We start from the raw sequence: 22,375 nt of genomic DNA, 5'->3' as shown, positions 1-22,375 counted from the left end.
ATCAGTCAAAAATAACACTACTATCTTCTAACTTTCGTGTGTAGCAAGCTATATATTTCTACGTGTTGCGCTGAGGGATGTACGGTCTGTGTAAGGTTACACTTCCATAGATTGGAAAGGCAGCAACAATAAGTCCCCTGGACTTGAGCTACAGAAATTGGTTGAATTGCACAGTTTTTCTAAGTTCGAATTTAACTTTGTGGAAAATAGTTGGACCAACTCAAGTTTAGGAAGTAAAGCTACTTTACGTCAGTCCTTTGACACACAGCAAAAGTAAGCCATGTTCGGTTTTCTGTTTCTGTCACTAAAAATCCCCTTCACCATCTAGACCAGGGGTCGGCAACCCACGGCTCTCGAGCTGCATAAGGCTCTTGAAGCCCTCTACTCTGGCTCCCTTGAGTTTAGACAAAAATAAGAGGAAATAAAATAAAAGTATTTGTAGGACTATTATATTTTCTTGCATGGTTGAAAATGTTTCGTATCTTGTATTTTGAGGTGATACTGTGACACATAAATAAAAAACAAAATGGTTTTAATTAGGTCAACTAAAATATGCGTCACATCCTGCTACGGTCCCGCGCTAGCGCCTTTTCTTGCAGGCGAATAACCTGACCCCCAGCGAACTATGGATAAATCAAAGAAAAGAAAAGTACTGGAGGAACACAGGATTTTATTCTGCGTGGACAGAGCTATATGTTTTAACAGCAAACGATGCTGGTTTACCAGTATGTTTAATATGTAGAGAGAAGTTGTCAAAGGTGCTGCAGACTTTACGTATCGAGGAACAACCAGGGAACAACACGGGAGAGGAAGACAGCTGACGATCTTCAGTCATAATTCAATGGGGGTATGTCATTTATTTCAGAAAACACTTTTTGTTATATTCCATGGAATGCTCTTAACGTCCCGATAGCAATGAATATATTAAATGCTTTGACAATAAATACATAAAAAATGTTTATCTCTGGAAGCCGTAGCACTGTAAAAGCACGACCAATCATTTTAGACGGCGCAGCTAAAATAACTGGATGGCCTACCCGCCTGTCAGCCGTCCATCTGTGCACAAACTTATCTCGTGCCCTCATTGGTCATGTGCGCGTACGTGTGTGTTGGAGGAGGGGCTCTGTAAGGAATTCTGAAGGACAGGGGCGGTTCTAGGGGGGGGAGCAATTCCCCCCTAACACTGACTTTGGACCCCCATATGGCCCCCCTAAAAATGAAAAAAAAAGGTTTATGATTAAACGATTTCTTGGCTGACGGAATAGGCGGAAGTAACGATATTTGTCATTCTAGTCGGACCCATTAGAGCAGGGGTCTCCAACACGTCGATCACGAGCTACCGGTATCTCGCAAGCCCTCAATAGCCCCCACTTTAAACGCAAGCCGTCATCGCCACGGAGGAGCACACAGCCTCTGTGAGCGAGCGAGACAGAGAGAGAGAGATAGCGAGAGCACACCTTTATCTACTTAATGTTTTGTAAAAAATCGAGAAGTCATTCCAATACTATAGGACAGTAAAAAAAAAAACAGTTTGAAAGGGGAGTGATTAGTAAAATATGCATAAATAACAAAAAAGAATACTAAATATAGGTAACATAAGATAAGAATAACTTAGTTTAAATGATTTGTTATTGGTTGTGATCATATTCAAAATACTTTTGGATTATTGAAAAGTATACAGCTCCCTTCCATCTGAGTGTTGAGAGCTGTATCCATACATTCATTTTGTGCTCAAAGTGCACCAGATTGATGCATTTAACTTCAACATTTAAAAAAAAAAATCTTCTCGGGGCTGCATGCCCCCGGACCCCCCTAGAAAAGGTTAGGTCCACCCCCAAATAAAGCAGGTTAAAATAATTAAATTGCATTCATCAGTGTGAGAAAAAGTTTTTAGAGAGTACTTGTCCATGGACAAGAGAGTTTGGCAATGTACTTGTCCGAATACATTTTTCACTTGTCCAGAATGGACAAAAATTGGGGCCACTGGAATCTTCTTCTTCGTCATCGTATTTTACATTTTCCCACGGTTTTTACGACACCGCTAACGTAAGTGAGCGGTAAGATTTTACTGCATTACACATAGGGTTGGGTATCGTTTGGATTTTAACGATTCCGGTTCTGCTTTTCGATTCCGGTTATTTTCGGTTCTCGATTCCAGTTCTTTGAGAGGGTAAAAATAAGTCAAACTGGGAGAAAAATATATTTATGAAAACATTAAGTCAAATCTGTATTCCTATTTACAAATCACTTCATACTGTTTAATTTCTTACGATTATTGAATACAATTATATAAAAATAATCTCTGCTTTGTTTAGTTAGTTCTAAGTGGTGCAGTTTGAGAATGTACAATTGGCCCAGTCTCTTCTGATGCTACACTGCAACCTGCCTGTGAGACAGAGTCCAACCACACATCTCCAACACCTAGGACATAACCTAATAATAATAATAATACATTATATTTATAGCCTACAGTATAGGCCTAGCGCTTTTCTACAACTCAAAGACGCTTGCACGCTTACACATGTCCTGCAATACACATGCTGCAGCTGCCCAGCTGCTCACGGTTTGTAAAAATAAATAAATAGTATTTTCATTTCAATAATGTACTTTCTATACCCTGCTTCATAAACAATACTGACATCCCTGTGCTCCTCCGAGTCTGGGGGTCCGGGGATGTGAGGACAGCGAGAGGACACAGACAGGGAGGCTGCTTCACTTCATAAAGGAAATGGCGGTCAATATTAACAACACAGGAGCTAAAACGCTTAATAACCTTCATTACGTGTTCGAGGAAGAACATAAGAACGTTTGACAAAGATGAGGCTGTTAAACAGGCAGCGGATCTGCTGTGTGTAGAAAGAGAGAGAGAGAGAGAGCGAGAGACGCTGAGCTGCACCGTGCAGCGATCAGCTGATACGGAGCATAGAGAGAGCTGCAGTCCGCGGGGCTCGGGGTTCGGCCTCGCCTCCTGTCCTCACAACTCTTATTAATCCCGGTACCGGACAATTGTTATTTGTTCCTACTCGGAACCGAGTTTTGCTTCCCAACCCGGCCACTGTGCTACACTTCCCTCCCGCTCCGCCCCACCCCCGTCTAACTGTACAGAAAACGGCGAGATGCATTTCCTTAGGAATCTACAAGCAGAACCGAAACTAACATTTCTAAACGAACAATGGCGGACACGTACAATTTGCGAATGAGTTCTGCCTTTTGTAAACTGAATGTATCAATAATTTGTCAATAAATCAGGGCGAAAAACGTCACTTGTCCGCCGGACAAGTCAATTGAAAGATCTACTTGTCCGATATTGTAAATAACACGTCCCGGACGGTGGGACGTGTACTTTTTCGCACACTGATTCATATTCTTTTAGTAAACAGTGAAAACGGGTCCCACAGACCCAAACAGCACACAAAGGTAAGCATATAATAATGTGTAATGAAAAAAATACCAATAACTGTATTGCATTGTTTTCTTAGGTGTATGCGCAATTACTTCATACTGTCTTTGTCTTTTTCGTCCTGCATTTATTGTGCCCCCCCTCAGAAAAGAACTGGCCCCAGACTGACCCCCCCCCAGTCAAATTGGTCTAGAACCGCCACTGCTGAAGGAAGAGGCAGATTTGTTCCCGTTGTGTATTTTCTAATTCTAGCGCATTCGAGCTGGTTTCTCCATTCTTACCATTCTACCTTTAACTCTTTTTAGGGTGCAGCTATATGTTTTATTTATTTCAAAGTGGGCACATTTTAATTATATATTTTTTCCTTCACTTGTGCAGAGGACTCCCCAAGTGCTGTGTTTAATTTATTTTAAAGTAGGCCTGTGTATTATTTTTAATTCTCCTTATAGGAGTTCTTTGTTTCTTATTAGAGGTTAACAGTTTTATATAATGTAATAAAAAGCCTAATAAATATATAACAATAAATACAACTTTATAAGCTATCAAGCTATGAAATATGTTTTGCGGCTCCAGACAAAAAATGTTTTTGGAAAAAGGAACAAAATGGCTCTTTTGGTCAAAAAGGTTGCAGACCCCTGACCTAGACTGTCAATCAAGTATACAGTAGACCACTTCTCTACCCAACATTATAATACTCCGCCCTTCAAGGCCCGCAACGCCCTTCTTTCCCTCCAAAGACTGCAAGCCAAACAAGGAAAACCATGTGAGGTTACAAATTGACTTTCTGACGATTGCTTTTTACGTTCATTTTGAAAGTTAACCAATTGCTTTTCTTATTTGTTATGCTAGATCCCAATTGATTGTTCCCGTTGTGAGAAAAAGGGTAGCTATTAAATATCGTGGTTGCATGTATGATGTCAGAAAATTGAACAGCTGATTTATGAGAAATATTTTAATAGCATTTAAGAGACATGTGTTAAACTCCTTATAATTTTGTGTAGATAAAATCCGCAATTCACCATCTACCATCCGACTGTAAAAAACTGTTCATTTATGATGTTCATTGAACCACGCATTGAACCATGCATCCACTAACAAGGAAGTGATGTGCCTAACGCTAAGAGGCTGTGCTTGTTTGCCATTGGCAATATCAAAAGCAAAAATGTTTCATTAGTGAATCTAATACTGTGTTGTAGACATATTTTGGGTCATTTCTTTAATCACATGAAGTTTGAAGTGCTAAGCCCACAGGGTAGCTGTCATTACATCATAACCTATAAACTAACTATCTGGACCAAAAGTGTGTTTCTATTTAATCGTTGGAAATGTTATCAGTAAATATATTTTACCATTTGCTTATTTATTTATTTCATTTCATTATTTGTTTGTTTTCATACAGAGCTTACCGATTATATCACTTGAATTAAATCTGAAATGACTCACATACATCACAATACTTGAAAAAAGGTTTGATTCACTGCCTAATTGAAAATGAATCTCTCCTGGTGTGTTCAGTTGTCACACTGTTCAGCTGATATGACACACCCCATGATGTCCTCCCCTCTGTCAGCAGAGGTGTCGGGGTCACCTTGACAGAAAGCAGTGTCACCCTCCTTTTTTCACAATGGGGAAACAGGCTAAATGTTCAGGCAACAAGACATTCCTGTTTTTGAAATTCACGTCCTGTTTGCTTTATTTGAAATAAATAAATCACTATTATGGCCAGCTCTCTTGTCCTGCTTTATGAAACACCCTGTAGGTGAAGCCAGTGCATGTTGTCTCTTTGTGATGTATAGCGCAATCTGGTGGTTCACATTACACACTACTACTACTGTTTAAATACAACATTATTGTATGTACTTATTGTAAGTCGCTTTGGATAAAAGCGTCAGCTAAATGCAATGTACTGTAATGTAATGTAACATTAAAACGGGAAAGGAAATTTAACCAAATACAAAATTAATATAACAATCTCCCAAGACTTTGCCGCATTTACTATCATCACGTTTTAAGTGAAATCTTGAAAATATAATTTTATGTTGACCTGCTCATGAATCATGATGACTTGGTTGCCTAAATTAATTTGCATTATTTTTCTCATTTAGGTTGTGGGCAAGGAGTGGTAGCTTTACTGCATTTCTTGTGAAAACGTAAAATGAACATGCACTACTAAAAATGTAAATTTTGGTTTCAATAGTCTAGATTAGAATCATGGACTGCAGATACTGTACATTTTAGAACAAGTGGCTGTTAACTTTAGGAGGCTTCAGGAGAGAAAGATTATGACGATAATTTCACGAGGGAGATAAAAGAGTGAAATGTAAGTAACCAAATATCCAAAGTGTTAAATGTAAATCTGGAGAACTCCAAAAGGTCTTCTTATTTGTTGTCTTTAAACAGCACGTGACTTTTTTTAGTGTAATATAAATGGTACATGCGCAGACGAGGTGGCCGAGTGGTTAAGGCGATGGACTGCTAATCCATTGTGCTCTGCACGCGTGGGTTCGAATCCCATCCTCGTCGGATATTTTCATTTCACGAGACAGATCAGGGATTACTAATATGGATTAAAAAAACTAAGATTACGGAGTACATTTGACTAAAGACCTTTTAAATTTAATGCCAGAATGTATTATATGTCTTTAAAGCCAAACATTGTATGTGGTAAGCAACACAATCCATTTTAATGTAACTAGTACTGGCAAAGAGGTAAAAATGCAGAGCGTGCATAAAATAAAATGGGAATTCAAGAAGTACTTGAAGTTAGCAAAGTGGGTTTTGCGGTCTTGTTACATGCGCCGTCCACGTGAACAGCTGTACAAATGCCAAACCACCAGCACGTCATTTTATACAGGACAGGGCTGCACGACTAGTTGTGCATGTTCTTACCTTGATAACTCATCAAAAGGTGTTGACAGTGGCTGCTTCTTTGCGTTTGTCCCTTGAAAATTAATAAAAGGTACACTTTATTACAAAACCCGGAAATGTCTATAGACAGACAGTCGTTGAATGGGGTTTGTTTAATTTGGAGAGTGCTCTCAAATGCTACCATCTAGTGGTAACAGAACACAACGACACTATTTCCATCCACATTTTGATTGAAGACCTTTCCAACTAAATAATTGCATTCATGTGCACAATATGCTACGCGTCGTGCATGCTGGCTCACTATAAATGTAAATTGTATTAGTATGTATTGTTATGACCGAGCAAAAATGTCTGCTGTGAATCATTTTCAGTATTTCTAGGGTATTCAAATATAGCCAAAAAATACACACAACTTGAATCTGCTGCTAAATTAGATTTCTATCAATTATTACACTTCTAGTGTGTGTCTTACTGTTATAAGGAGCAGAATAAAACGTTATATATCTGTGAGGAAAACATCATAGAAATAAGAGAGTATGACGCTGAGCTCAATCAGAATTTTTATTTTTCAAGCAATTAAATATAGCATTCTATGGGTACAAAAACATGTCCTAAACAATTAGCATGTTGACATTCCAGTTGACTCTTTTCAGAACAGAAGTAGTCTGCTTTGTTCCTGAGGATTTAACCAAAGATAGAAGTACACATCACCTTGTCCCCTGTTAACTCAGCAAGTGTCCAGTCTGTCCAGCAAGGTGTTTAAATTAGGGCTGTCAGTCGATTAAAATATTTAATCGCGATTAATCGCATGATTGTCCATAGTTAATCGCGATTAATCGCACATTTTTTATCTGTTCTAAATGTACCTTAGAGGAATATTTTTCAAGTTTGTAATACTCTTATCAACATATGAGTGGACAAATATGCTTTATGCTAATGTTTATTATCATTTGAACAATGACAAATATTCTCATGAATATTAAACAACAACCTCTGAATATTACAAATATTCGCCTCAATTCAACCTGGAACCTCTCTCATACAATACAAATGGTGTGTGTGTGTGTGTGTGTGTGTGTGTGTGTGTGTGTGTGTGTGTGTGTGTGTGTGTGTGTGTGTGTGTGTGTGTGTGTGTGTGTGTGTGTGTGTGTGTGTGTGTGTGTGTGTGTGTGTGTGTGTGTGTGTGTGATATCGTTGGAGCTATGTGCAACTCAAGGCATATGCTCGAACGGGAGCTGCCTGGACGCTGCAATCATGTTGCTGCAATCATGAGTGTGCTGACTTCTCGTACAATGTCCCGCTGTCTGCTTCCTGCATCAAGTCAAGTGCTCGGCGCAGTTGTGTGGATAGAGCGCTCCTCTGTTTTCATTTAAACAGCTCCTTATATCCGTTAGCGCAGCTAGCTAGCACCAGATGCTAACAACAACAATAGCCGCGTTCACACTGCGGTACGGTAATGCACGTAAGGTCTCTCTCTCGCTCGCTCGGGCCACACACACCCTCCCGGTCCTCCCGATGGCCAGTCGGTGCCTGCCGGTGAGCGTGGAAGTGTGGTCTGCCACAAGCGGGCGGCAGGAGCGGGGCTGTCAGCAGCATCAGCTTGTAGATGGTATTTTAAACTCGATGCGCTCTGAAACTACGGGGCGGCCGAGGAAAAAAATACACATGCGTTAATCGCGTTAAAATAATTAGTGGCGTTAATTTTTGTTTGCGTTAACGCGTTATTAACGCGTTAACTTGACAGCCCTAGTTTAAATATATCCTCTTAGCATTATCTAAATCTATGTGTAGACCATCTCCCATGGTGCAAAGAGACACACCTTGATGGGTAAACACACTCTTCATGTGGGGCATCAGTTCCTTTTGGTCCTTTTTTGTAGAAAAAATATGATCACACAGAGTACGGGAGGCAATCTTCTTCGCATTCACACATTTAAAAAAGCTACGATACCAAGTGCTGTAATTTACAATACACTATACAATTAAAATTACATTGATATAAAGTTGTTGGTTCAAGATAAAAAATAGATCAACAATGCCCTCACACACAACACCAGACTCAATTTGTGCTATAAAGCCAGCTCCTGGATGTTTGTCCTCGTATATTCGGCCGTAGGTTGATGACATGGTCCTCCAACTGGAAGGTTAGTGGTTAAATCCCCAACCCCTGCAGTCAACACGTTGATGTGTCCTTAGGCAAGATACTTATCCCCATGTTGTTCCTGATGGCATGGACCAAAGTGTGTGAATGGGTGAAAGCTGACTTGTATACGTAAAAGCCCTTGTGGCTGGCAAAGTCAGTAAAGCGCCATATAGATGCAGTCCATTTACCATGTCCAGGTACAACGAGGAAATCAAATATCTAAACATAAAATTACCAGTAGTCCTTGTCTTACAAAATACAACGGTCAGTATTGTAGAACCTAATATCGGACAATCATGAATATTTCATGTACAGCGGGATCACAGGATCTGCCCTTGAGCCAGACTTTCAACTTTTTCAGGTGACTTTTGGTCCTGAAAACAAACCCATAGTTTATTGACCTCCCCCCCCCCCCCCCCCCCCCCCCCGAGTCCTAGAGGGTAGTACTGATCCCACCTTCTCTGATCTTCTCCCTTCTGTTCAAACTCATCTGGCTGTCGGACAGAGTTGGGTCAGTCTTACGATACTGGGACCGGGGGGGCGCCATGTTGGTGAGCTCGTGCTGATCAGCGAATAGGAGCCTTTGGTTCTCTTGGCGGATCCTTACTAATTTGGAGATGCGCTTGCCGATGAGATAAACCATCTCGCAGAGACACATGAAGATGCACACTGCGCTGGAGACAACCATGAACAACATGAAGATCTTTTTCTCTGTTGGGCGACTGATGAAGCAGTCCACAGTGTTGGGGCATGGTTCCAGTGAACACTTGGACAACCTAAAAGAAAACAGTAGGTACGATTAAAGGCGAAATGAAAATCAGCGGATCAGTTTGTTCTGTACATGTTTTTCTGCAATAATGAAAGTAAAGATATGAGCATTACTTGGGCAGATCATATCCATCGTATATCCGATACAGGATGTAAAGGAATGCAACGTCAAATCCGGCTTTGAAGACCAGACTCAGCAGGTAGGTCCACCACAGCCCGCCTCTCTTTTTTCCAGGGTTGGCGTACAGGTGAGAGCCGTGGTGCAGCTCAACGTATTTGGCGTCCTTTCCTTCACGGTATTTCACATGAGCCATCACCATCAGAGACGGGCAGGTGATGAAAATCAGCTGCAGCGCCCACAGACGGATGTGGGAGATGGGGAAGATGTGGTCATAGCAGATGGTGGTGCAGCCAGGCTGGAAAGAAAACATATATTTGTTAAAGCTATTTGCATTTACTGTTTTTTTTTACTATAATGAGGTCTAGGGCTTTTATTTCATACCACTGCTAATGCAGCTGTCATGAAAGAATTAATGTGAAACAATACCACTATTGCTGGCAGAAAGTTATAATAACTTTATAATAGTAAAAAGCTACAATACATTTATACCGGCAGCACTTTTTAGGAAAAAAAAGGAACATTCCAACAAATAAATACAAAGTATTTGGAAGGGGATTTCAATAAGAATTACAGACGAAAATAAGTTTACATTTATAAGGTTTGCCTTTAATAAATATTGCTAATTGTCTTCCATTTACATGGTGTTGTATATGCTAAGACCTTAGCCTGTGATCCTAATATATTGATGAGATATGATATCCTTAGATTACATTTCTTTTGTTTAAAGAGTGGTGCAGTGATGATGCATTTTTGTATGCTGATCTGGAAGTTAGTATCAAAATGGCTGCCTCGACCAAAAGCCAATGGGATTTTTCCATTGGATTTTAGAAGATTGGTCTGTGGCAAACAAACATCTATAATAGTTCTTTCAGCAGGAAAATCTCCACATAATAACACGACTTTTACAATAGTCGAAGCCTATATGCAATTGCCAGTTATTGGGTTACATAAATAGGCTAGCTAACGTCATGCTATAAATGAACTACATCACGGCCACACGACTATGTCACCATGAATACGTTACAGGCGGACTCATGTGACCGATGACATTTACTTTTCATCTCGAGCCAGTTGTTTGCAGTCAATATGTTTAAGAAATGTTAAAGCTTGACCAGTGGGTCATATTTTATTTCGCAAAACGAAATGTGAAAATCTCTTCAGTTTGTATTAACCACAGAGCTTGTTTCAGACATCTAAGGCAAAAACACATACAAAAAACGTTGACTTCAAAACAAAGTAACCGGGAGTGCTAAATTGCTGACTAATTTCCATGATAAGGTCTCACTACTTGGCATAAGCCTACACCTTTCCATCTCCAAGGCCACAATGGTATAAAGTAAATTTAGGTTTTAGCTAAAAAACTAAACTAGAGCTCACGTTGATTTCACATTACACCCCAAAGCTAACACACATCAAATTAGCAAGAGCAGCTTCCCAAGACATATCTTAATACATAATTTAAGAGGTGCCTTCTAGAGGGACACCACATCTCCAATAAATGATTATCATTTGAAGATAAAGAAGTGTTGTTCCTGTGTTGATCTCACCTGCCGAGTATTACACACAAAGTCTTTGTTCTCATCGCCCCAAACTCTCTGCGCTGCCACCACGAACACCATCACACGGAACACAAACACCATGGACAGCCAGATCCTCCCAAACGCAGTGGAGTATTTGTTGACTCCACTGATCAGACTCTCCAGCCCCGACCAGTTCATCCCTGCTGCTGTACACTGCACCTGGAACACAGAGGGACAATGAAGAGGGTTATTTTTCCAACAGAGACAAAACATGGCTGAATTATTTGTGTAATCAACTTACATATCAGTGCTTTTAATTGGTATGCTGACTAAGTCTTTTATTGTCTTGCTATGTTTAGACACATCTTCCCCCAAGCTCACAGATGCAGGATACATGAAGAGCAGCTGCACCCAAAACTGGCATGTCTGACTCACAACATGAACAGACTTGTTTATCTACCATACAAGCTAACCACATAGATCTGCAAGGAGGGAGGTGACAATAGAAACAGTTTTATCTGTATTTTTTCACTGTACAAAATATTTTTAGAATTGTTAACACTATTAGCCGTAGAAAAAGAGTCATTCATGCTCAGGCGGGAAAGATATGTCTTAGTTTGCGGGAGTGGCGGCCGGCCCATAGAGGCGCTAGGGGTGCCGCCGCCCCTCTTCCCACATGTTTGATTGTCATTAAAAATAAAAAATAAATATATATATATTTTTTTTTAATGAACAAGGTAAATATTATATAGTTGGTATCAGTACAATGTATAATCTACAATAAAATCTCGTTTAAAATTGTTTTACGATGTCTAAAGTTACTGATAAGTCACATGTTTCCTGCCTGGCCGCAGTGTGTACCTCTCTCGTCCGGGCGGTAGAAAGGAGCCCTCAGCCAGAGCAGCAGCAGCCAACAAGCTGACAGTTGCTATCTGTAAACTATGCCGCCGAAACATAATTTCAGCCAATCAGCATCATCAGATCTGATGCTCAAAGGGCGCCCTGTCAGCGCCCTGGCCTGTGTGTCTGTGAGTTGTTTAGACTCGTATCCAAGGTGATGCTACAGTAGTTGTCGAGGTTGTCTGCAGGTGGAGACTCCGGTGCTAGTGGATCGCCGGAGCTGTAGATTAACATGTACATGCTTGTTGTAGTTGTAAGGGCAATGCCTGTAGCACCATGGAGCATATGTGTGGGCTGGACCTGTATTTTACAGGAAAGGAGTGAGCAGAGGGTCGAGTTGTCAATTCTTGTTCAGTTTTCATCTTCCACACCCTCTCAGACTTTGTGTTGCGCGCGCTGCTAAAGAGACGCGCTACCATGGAAACCAAACAATGGTGTAGCTGTATTAAAGTCAGAGTGGAAACAGTCGTGAGTAAATCTGATTTTGTCAGAAATCGGGAGAAATGCGGGAGTCTCCCGCGTAGATCGGGAGGGTTGGCAAGTTTCTCACACACACACACACACACACACACACACACACACACACACACACACACACACACACACACACACACACACACACACACACACACACACACACACACACACACACACACACACACACACACACACACACACACACACACACACACACACACACACACACACATACATAATGTTCGTATTTAGTCTCCTGATTTTAAATGGGAATTGCATCATTTGAGTGTTCCCAAAGCACCAGTGTTCTGCAGTTTGTGTGGGCCTACTGTACTGTTGCACAGTTTTGGAAGATTCATAGCTAACCACACTGAAGATTATGGATTATCTCATATTTTTAAGCCTCAATGTGTTCCCCCCCCCTCTAACATCACCAGAAGTCATCATTTAAGGGGTCATTTCTCAAAAATGTCTTCCGGCGGACAGTCCCCCGGACCGCCCTAGTATGGTTTGGTCACCATTTTCATAGCCCCACCAACAATATTTTCCACCAGCCGCCACTGGTTAGCGGGCTTCAGTGGTTCGTGGGTATATCAACGGACCATCTGTTGGTTTCTTTTGTTTCACCTGTTTTTATTGACATATAGATGTCAGCAAGACAGTGTTGCTACTTTTCGAATGTAGCTTGACAACCCAGCACTTTTTGGTTTACGCCACAGGCACATTTTGTAAATCCAAAACTTTTTCAATAGACAAGACAGTTCACAATTGTTCAACAGGTTGTGGAAATACTCTTATTGTTAGCTTAGCATAAACACTGGAAGCACAGTGAAACAGGTAGGCTCAGTCCAAGCTGTAATATGCTCTTTTTATTCTGGCCTGGAACACTTCCTGTATTATCCACTGGTTACATGTCAATTGCTCTTGACTATAGTATTATAGTAGTATAAGTATTTTCATACATAAACGCCAGTGAAACCTCAACAAACCGGATCGAGATACACTTTTTGTTATATTCCATGGAATGCTCTTAACATCCCGATAGCAATGAATATCTCAAGTGCTTTGACAACAAATCTTTGGCTCGACCAAAACTTGATTTGATTTGATGAGAGTCGTTACAATTTGCTCATCTAATTCTTGGCAAACCTTAAGGCTTATAAAGATTTAGGACCAAATTTCTACACAAACACCCTACCTTAAACCTTGTAGCTGTACATTTCATGCTTAATCGCATATTGCTATTGCAAAATTGTTAATTATGAACATGACCAACAGACAAATCAGTAAGAACATGTGATTGTGTGCCTAAATAAAGTTGTAATAAAACTTTTAAGGTTATTATTAACACTGTAAATCTAATATTTCTCACACGAAGACACACTCACACGTTTAAATGTCTGCTGAGGAAAAGGCTATTATTGTTAGAGTGAAACTGTAACAAATCATATTGCTAAAGCTCTGTGAAATGAAATGATGTCTAAAGTGTATTGGTGTCATTTGTGTAAGGTAACGATACTTCCAGTGGTAATTGCTTTTGAAAACGGCCTTATATTTGTATCACAGGGCAACCTCAACCTCAATTGTAGCTGGCCCAACAGCATTTTTAAGTTAGTGTATAATTTTTCACATTTCACAAAAACATATTCGCAATTTTTATTCCACCATAATTTGATGCCGTGTGGCTGCACATTTGTGTGCTTTGTTTATTTAAAACCAAAGAGTAATTTGGTATTCTACCCTGGATACTGTTAATTCAGCTGTGTGTGTTTAGTGTCTGCTCACTGCTGCTGCTGAATGAACACATTGGGAACAATAGCGTGTGTGCTAAAGTAATGAGGTTCATGAATGAAACAGTGTCATTAGTCCGTATAAATACAACTTAAATCATGAACCCCCTGGTGCGTGTCTCTTAGAGTTAATGTTACTTAGATACTGAGCTGTAAGTGTGTGTTTTAGTGTGTATGTTTGTGTGTGAGTGTGTGTGTTTACCAAATGTGTACTTTTCTCTGCAAACAAAATCTATGTACTCAATCAGACCTCTGTTTGACATTTAAATCTCATTGTTTCCAACTGCACGTGTGGCTAGCATTGTAGAGATTGTTAATCTTGTACAATATAATAAAGATGCCCTATTGTGCTATAGGTTCATTAATTAAAGGCTAAAATCGCTGTTGTTTTTGTGCGCCTCCATTGGACTCCTTTGTTTACGTACAGATCATAGTGATATCACTATGTAACACTCATGCTTCTATTGGCTAGTGCTACAACACAGTGTACGTGCTAAGGCAGGGGTCGGCAACCCGCGGCCCACGGGCCGCATGCAGCCCTTTAAGCCCTCTGCTCTGGCTCCCTTGAGCTTAGACAAAAATAAGAAGGAAATAAAATAAAAGTATTTGTAGGACTATTTATATTTTGTTGCATGGTTGAAAATGTTTCGTATCTTGTATTTTGAGGTGATACTGTGACACATAAATAAAAAACAAAACGGTTTTAATTAGGTCAACTAAAATATGCGTCACATCCTGCTACGGTCCCGCGCGAGTAGTGCTGCGTACCTGGACTCACATTCAGGTTCAGGTCCGGACTCAAGTCCAGAGGTTCAGGTTCAGGTCCGGACTTATAAGTCCGGACCTGAACCCATGGCTTGTGTCAAGTTGTGTGAGTAACTAAAGTGAACTTATTGTGAGCTAATTATCAATTGAACATTAACTCATAATCAACTCAAATTCAAACTCGTCAGGTTTATTGTGCTCCCTTCCAACTTGTGTCTACATTTCTCTAAAAAGTACAAATGTAAAAAAAACACTTTTTTCCACTTAGTCTACAAATGACTTATGACAGCAACTGCAGTGAACTACTACAAAGTTCAAACATGTATTTCATTTACCAAACTAAAGTAACCAAACAGTCCCTGAGCTGACTGAGCCTCAATCCCTAAAACGTTGCTGAAAGGTAGAGTGTAGAGTAGACTATACGCATTACACTGTTACACACCTACTATACAGTATACACTACACTGTAGTGACTGTACAGTCAGAGTGTACTGTACTGTCTGTACACCATGTCTTTTCTACAACTCTACATGTTTACATTAAACAGTACATACTACATACATAGTGATGTACATACATACTGTTAGAAATTAAAATCAATGTTGATATGGCGTAATTTTGAATTAAATACACTATTTAATTTAAATCAGTTTTATTCTGAAAATCCGGAAGTTCACACTATTTACTTAATACTTTTATTCTGAAAAGTCTTCACTTCCGGTTAGCATTAGCATGTGGCGAAACGCTACGTTTTCAAACCGTGAATCGAAGGTGAAATGACATGTGATGTTGTACACTGAGCACACTGGGATTTGCACTCATTTATTGACACTGAATAACGTTTATCAGGGAATGTTTAAATAACCACAGACACCAGAATATACGTAAGTGCCAGTTTTTTTGCGAGTCCAAGTACCGGTTCCTGACGTTCCGGTTTTAACCGGACTTGAACCGAAACTTTTTACAAGTCCAGTACCGGTTCGGCGTACCGGTACGCAGCACTACGCGCGAGCGCCTTTTCTTGGAGGTGAATAACCTGACCCCCGGCTCGATGAGCGAACTATGGATAAATCAAAGAAAAGTACCGGAGAAACACAGGATTTAATTCTGCGTGGACAGAGTTATCTGCTTTCACAGCAAACTATGCTGGTTTACCGGTATGTTTGATATGTAGAGAGAAGTTGTCAACGATGGTGCAGCCTTTACGTATCGAGGAACAACAAGGGAGAGGAAGACAGTTGACGATCATAATTCAATGGGGTATGTAATTTATTTCAGAAAACACTTTTTGTTATATTCCATGGAATCTCTTAACGTCCCGATAGCAATGAATATATTAAATGCTTTGACAATAAATACATACAAAAATTCATCTTTGCAAGCCGTAGCGCTGTAAAAAGCACGACCAATCATCTGAGCCGGCCCGGCTGAAATAACTGGATGGCCTACCTGCCTGTCAGCCTTCCATCTGTGCACAAACTTATCTCGTGCCCTCATTGGTCATGTGCGCGTTCGTGTGTGTTGGAGGAGGAGCTCTGTGAGGAAGTCTGAAGGAAGAGGCATATTTTTTCCGGTTGTGTACTTTCAAATTCTAGCGCACTCGAGCTGGTTTCTCCATTCTTACCTACCCCACCTTTAACTCTTTTTAGGGTGCAGCTATATGTTTTATTTATTTCAAAGTGGGCCCATTTTAATAAAAAAAAATGTTCCTTCAAATGTGCAGAGGTCCCCCCCTCCCCCACCCAGTCCTCAGAACTACACATGCTGGCTATTGTGTTTCGCAACATGTTCTCTATGGCACGTCTCTACTGGGAGTTGTCGTTTTAAAAGACGTTTTCATCAGATGGGTGACCAAAACGTCCCCGTTTTCCGGGCAGAGTCCCCGTTTTCCGGGCAGAGTCCCCGTTTTCCGGGCAGAGTCCCCGTTTTCGGTGGCTGGTACCCGGTTGAAACTCCCGAAAATGTTCCCGTTTTTGAACGTGCGTTACAAAAATAGAGCAAGGTTAAATCAAATGTTATATGTCAGTAAACACAGAGTAACAGTGTTGTGCCTGTTTGTAGCGTTAGCGTATTTCTTCTTCTACTACTTCTTCTTCTTCTTCTTTTTTCTTTAATGGCGAATCGCTTCCACTTGGAGCATATATCACCACCTACTGTTGATTTATTGAATGTTTATATTAAATCCTTGTTCTCAGACCAGTGTTTTTGAGGAACTTGAAGATCAGCTTGTTTACTTCATTTCTTGATTTACATATTGATTTGTATATTGACTTGAAATCCATGTCCTTGATGTTATGTTGTTCCAGTGCAGTTTTCAGAACGAGTCTTTGTCTGTTATAATCCGGGCAGCTAAAAAATACATGATGTAATTTTTCTCCCCAATTTTCGGCGCCCCCGATGGGTTGATGCACCCTTAGCATTCGCCTATACTGCCTATGCCAAGGGCCGGCCCTGGTGAAAACAATATGACATCAACAAAAAATAAGACAGACAACTACAGATAGCATCACACATGATGGTTACTTGTTATTATTTAGGGCTGCCTGTATGGATCAGGTTTTTGCCAAAGCGAGCCCTTTTACTGGAATAATAATAACTTATGTATTATATCAACCGTGTTGGTATAATGAGCGACATCTAGTGATGGATTTTGGAACATTGATTTGATTTTTCTCATGGCAGTTAGACTCTGGAGACAAACCAGGGGACTTTATTTGTATTTTTAATCTGTGTCTGTCCATTTGGTGTAGTATTTGATCCAATATTACATCTGGTTTATATATTAGTCACTTTCTTATGAAATGCCAGGTTTTAGGCCTTGATTTGAACATTCAATCCTGAAAATAAAAAATCAACCAGATTAATGTTTCTTTAATCCTGCCCAGACTAGAGGTAAGTAAATCTGTATAGGAAGACGAGTTAAGGGATAGAGGAGAAAAGATTATGGTATAATTACAGAGCCTGTCCATTTATAAATTGAGGAAATCAATGTTAGTCTGTTAACCAAAGTGCAGCCATCTATCTATCAACTATCTACTATCTATTATTAAAGATCAGAGGAAAAGAACAGAACAAGAGGGGTAAATCCGGAATAAAAATAAAGAAGCAAAGAGATTGTATTTTTTTGCGACAAACAGGCATCGAATGGCGACCTGTAGCATATGCTTCAAGATCTCTCAGCAGCACTGAACAGAGATATGCCCAGATTGAATAGGAGGCTCTGGCATCAACTTGGGCCTGCGAGAGGTTTGCAGAGTTCCTCATCGGGAAAGTTTCCACATTGAGACTGATCACAAGCCTTTGGTTCCTCTGCTAGGCTCAAAGAGCTTGGATCAACTCCCACCACGCATACAGAGTCTTCGCATGCGACTGATGTGATTCTCCTACACCATATCACATGTGGCGGGCAAAGACATCGCAACTGCAGATGTACTATCCAGGGCTCCTGTCAGCAACATAAATGAGGGGCTTCATGAAAATGAAATCAATCTGTACATGGACTCAGTCATAGCAAGCCTGCCAGCTACAGAAGGGAGACTCAAGGAAATACAGACACACCAAGACAATGACACCATACTCAACAGTTAAAAAGGTACTGTGTAGGTAGGGGGATGGCCAGACACGTTTTCTATTGAGAGAGTGTTTCAACCCTACAGTATCTGCCACTCTCAGGTGAGCTCACAGTTCAAAATGGTCTCCTACTTTATGGTAGCAGGATAGTGATCCCATCGCTCAGAGCTGACATGCTCACCAAGCTGCATGAAGGTCACATGGGCATAACCAAATGCAGAGAAAGAGCCAAACAGTCTGTGGTGGCCAGGACTCAGCAAGGAGTTAACAAAAGTGATAGAGAACTGTGACACATGTAGCCGGGAGAGAACACACTTCAGAGAGACATTGATGCCTACTGAGCTCCCACCGAGACCATGGTCTACAGTGGGAGCACATCTGTTTCAATTAGACAACAAACATTATTTGGTCATTGTTGACTATTTTTCAAGATTTTTTGAAGTGGCAAAATTAACTTCCACAACATCAGAGGCAGTTATCACACACTTTAAGTCTATCTTTGCACGACATGGGGTGCCAGAGATAGTGCGCTGAGACCACAGTTTGCATCTGAGCCGTTCAGGAAGTTTGCCCAGGACTGGAACTTCAGTCATGTGACATCCAGTCCCCACTTCCCTCAGAGCAATGGAGAAGCGGAGCGGGCTGTGAGGACAGTCAAACGTCTCCTTAAGAAATAAAGTGATCCATATCTTGCCCTCATGGCCTACCGTGCTACTCCTCTGGCAAATGGATACAGTCCCACAGAGCTTCTCATGGGGAGGAAGATAAGGACACTCGTTCCTGTCATTCCATCACAGCTCAACCCAGTGTGTGCTGATATGATAAAGTTGAAATTGACAGAACAAAGTTACAGACAAAAACAGAGACACAACTATGATCACAGACACAGAACACATGATGTGCTGCACCTGCAACCCAGAGAATATGTGTGGATCAAAGATACACATGAGAAGGGCACAGTGGCGTCAACTGCAGGCACACCCAGGTCTTACATCGTTGAGACACCCAGGGGCACCGTCCGAAGAAACAGATACCACCTCTCTCAACCCCTGAGGGTCCTCGATTATCTGATAACACCACACCTGTAAACACCACTACTGAGGCAGCATGCACTCCTGCCACACCACAAGTCCAGCATGACTCGAGTCAGCAAAGCACAGTGTGTGAGAGACGTGTTCCTGCCAGAGTCAGGGCGCCTCCTGCACATCTAAAAGACTTTGTGCGTTCATAGCCAGGAAACTGATGGTCAATGGGGAAGAATAATCCCCACACTCAGCTGGAGGGTTTAGGTAGTCCACCCCATCCCTCCATAGTTACAACTAAATAAATGAATAAAAAGAAGTACAGCAGTTGAATGTTTTCATAAGAATTCTGCAGTTAGACAGAACTATATGTTGCAGTGTTTCCAGAAACACATGTTGATAAAGTGTTTCATATTTTGCACTATGTTAAGACTTAGAAAAAGCCTTTAGTGTCTTTAATAATATCCATCTTGGTAAACTTGAGATATAATGCTATACATGTATTGTTCATTAGAATGAATACAAGTTAAGCAATGGTTTAATATCAGCTTCAGAGGCTTGTGTTGTCCTTACACATCCTCTCCACAGGTAAGGTCTCCTATTTAGAAAGGGGGATGTAGTATCAGGCATAATAGGGTAGGAACCTTTATGATGTAACGTGTTGTGCATCGGTGATTAATAAACGAGAGCAAGTCAACCTACACGTTGGTCCAATCCTTCCCTATACAAGAGCCTCTATATAAGTTATAGTGAACACTTATAACAATAGAACACATGGTCATAAAGAGAAATGATATCCCTATGTGATCGGTAACATCATCATTAGGTCTGTATAGTTTACGAAGCAGTGAAGGATCGTGCACTGTTTACAACGAGTAAAATATTTAGATTTCACAAAACAGGAGAGGCTCATCACTCAGGACATCTCCATGTTAGCACTTTAAAATCTGGATTAACTACATTACCACTTAGTTTTGGTAACTTACTCCAATTAATTATATTGTTGATATTTAATTGTAGACAGGTATTTAAATGTGATTTTGTAATTATATCTATGAACCCTTATGTGAACTCTTACCTGTGCTATCCTGTGTTTCAACTGTTTCAACCTTATTCCTGTTGCTGCTTAACCTTTTAAGCTCCATTCCTCCGCGGGCGGGGGGGAAATTGCAACATCTGCAAGAAACAGCGTCTGAGCCGTGCTTCTTAACATTTAAAAACCTATTAATGTGTCATACCCACTTAACGGGAAGAAACTCAGCTGTCAGACAATATTAACAATTCTTAGCAAAACGAGACATAAGGGTAATAACAAAGGCTCTGAATTAGCCCTGAGTGAAAGAATGCTAACACACTTAACACAGAACTCACGTTAAAATACCCTTATTACTTATCGTATCTGCACAAACAAGATATCGATTAGCAAGCTGAGATTCCACAGATTCGACAGGTATTGGTATCATTACTGACCGATCCGAACTTGCGACATGAGAAGCTAACAAATACATCACACCACGTAGCATTAGGTAGCCAACACGGCAATATGTCTTACCTTTGTCTTATCCTATCTTAGTTAAGTCATTAATGTTAAATAAAATAGTATTTCTTGCAGCTATGAGGCTTATGGTCATATGAGCCTTTAATTAAATGTAACATGTTTCCCAGTAAGTTCTACCCGTCTTCCTACCCTTTGCCGATTATGTTCGGCTGTTCGAAAATATCAAATATTGATGAAAAATATGTTGAAAAGATGTTTCTTATATAGTAAACAGAGGAATTGTTTTAATTTAGGAAGGTATTAAATGTAACATCAAAAGAGAAATTGAAAGTGTTTTACTAAAACGGAAACAACTAGACTAATATGGTCATCAGTGTGTGTATAAATGTTTAAATATGAAGAGGGCTTCATTCCATAACGCCTCTGCCTGTGTGCTGAATCTACGCTTTAGAGGAAAAACTAGTTTTTTTTCACTGATTGCTCAACATCTGGCTACACTTTGTGTCTTAGTCATAGCAAAAGGAAACATTCCTGCCTTTGCCTTTTTTAACTGGAATTAACCGAAGGGTTTTTCTACATATATAGGCATAAATACCAACGTGTGTCATGGGTAAACAAGGAACTGTAACTCAGTCTGTGGTCAACTTAAACACTGCTGGATATCTTTTGTTTACGGTAACATGTGATACAAAATGTATGGAAATTCAACAAAAAGAACCTTACCTAGTGCTGAAACGTTGATACAATCCAAAACCCAATAGGTGGACACCAGCTGGAGAAGAATAATATACCACAGTTAAGTTAAAAAGCTTAAAGTTTAGGGAAACTCAAGTTAAATCATTCCACTGCTTTTCCTCTCTGTCTGTCTCCTCTCTCGCCCTTCCCTCAGAAACGCTGCCAAACCAGATTCAGCAGCTTCTACGTCATCACACACACACACACACACACACACACACACACAACATGTTTTGTCTTGTCAGGATACAGGAAGACTCCACACCCTTTGAGCTATGTAACCTAACACCTCCTTATAGGTAAAGAAAAAGAGTTAAAGTTTGCTTTACTGAGCAGGGGAACAAAACATCATCCATCCTTGCCAAACACAATGTGTGTGTGTGTGTGTGTGTGTGTGTGTGTGTGTGTGTGTGTGTGTGTGTGTGTGTGTGTGTGTGTGTGTGTGTGTGTGTGTGTGTGTGTGTGTGTGTGTGTGTGTGTGTGTGTGTGTGCGTGTGTGTAGGAAAAAGAGAGTAAGAAAGGGAGAGAGAGATGCCACACCCAAGAGGAGGTTAGGGAGGAATGCACATGTATTTCCCTACTCAGCGATGGGTTCACATGGTAACACAGCAACAGAATTCAATCCAATTTAAATAATTGAGTTAGACAAAGGGACAGAAAGTCCATACAAAAAATGTAAATAGAAGTCTGTTTGGGAGTTTGGTGTTTCCTTTTTGTTCAAAATGAACTCTTAAACCACTTTGAGAACGATTAAACCGATCCTCACCTACTCAGCTCAGAAGACATTCAATAGCACTT

The 22,375-nt window shown here is 40.5% G+C and overlaps 1 protein-coding gene and 1 non-coding gene across 2 annotated transcripts; one reads left to right on the top strand and one right to left on the bottom strand.

The window, feature by feature from the left end:
• The first annotated feature begins 5,841 nt into the window (after nucleotides 1-5,841).
• Nucleotides 5,842-5,923, top strand: trnas-gcu (transfer RNA serine (anticodon GCU)). The gene has a single exon. It is a non-coding gene; the product is annotated as a tRNA-Ser (tRNA).
• Nucleotides 5,924-8,844: 2,921 nt separating this feature from the next.
• On the bottom strand, nucleotides 8,845-21,774 carry gjb9a (gap junction protein beta 9a). The gene is made up of 4 exons (XM_034111827.2): nucleotides 21,566-21,774; nucleotides 10,848-11,039; nucleotides 9,294-9,595; nucleotides 8,845-9,187 (listed from the first exon to the last, which is right to left on the bottom strand). Exons 2-4 carry the CDS (start codon nucleotides 11,016-11,018, stop codon nucleotides 8,845-8,847), a joined length of 816 nt encoding a protein of 271 aa, XP_033967718.1. The 5' UTR covers nucleotides 11,019-11,039; nucleotides 21,566-21,774.
• Between the last annotated feature and the right edge of the window lie 601 nt (nucleotides 21,775-22,375).

Source organism: Pseudochaenichthys georgianus, chromosome 22 (genome assembly GCF_902827115.2).
Source record: "Pseudochaenichthys georgianus chromosome 22, fPseGeo1.2, whole genome shotgun sequence".
NCBI classification, from domain to species: Eukaryota; Metazoa; Chordata; class Actinopteri; order Perciformes; family Channichthyidae; genus Pseudochaenichthys; species Pseudochaenichthys georgianus.
The sequence above is the reverse complement of the archived record's forward strand: the minus strand, read 5'-3'. Positions and strand labels throughout refer to the sequence as shown.

Coding starts and splice junctions, on each gene's coding strand:
- gjb9a (XM_034111827.2), bottom strand. CDS start 11,018: ATGAACTGGTCGGGGCTGGAGAGTCTGATCAGTGGAGTCAACAAATAC. Junction 9,596..10,847: donor TTGTGTGTAATACTCGGCAG/GTGAGATCAACA, acceptor TTTTCTTTCCAG/CCTGGCTGCACCACCATCTG. Junction 9,188..9,293: donor GATGGATATGATCTGCCCAA/GTAATGCTCATA, acceptor GTTTTCTTTTAG/GTTGTCCAAGTGTTCACTGG.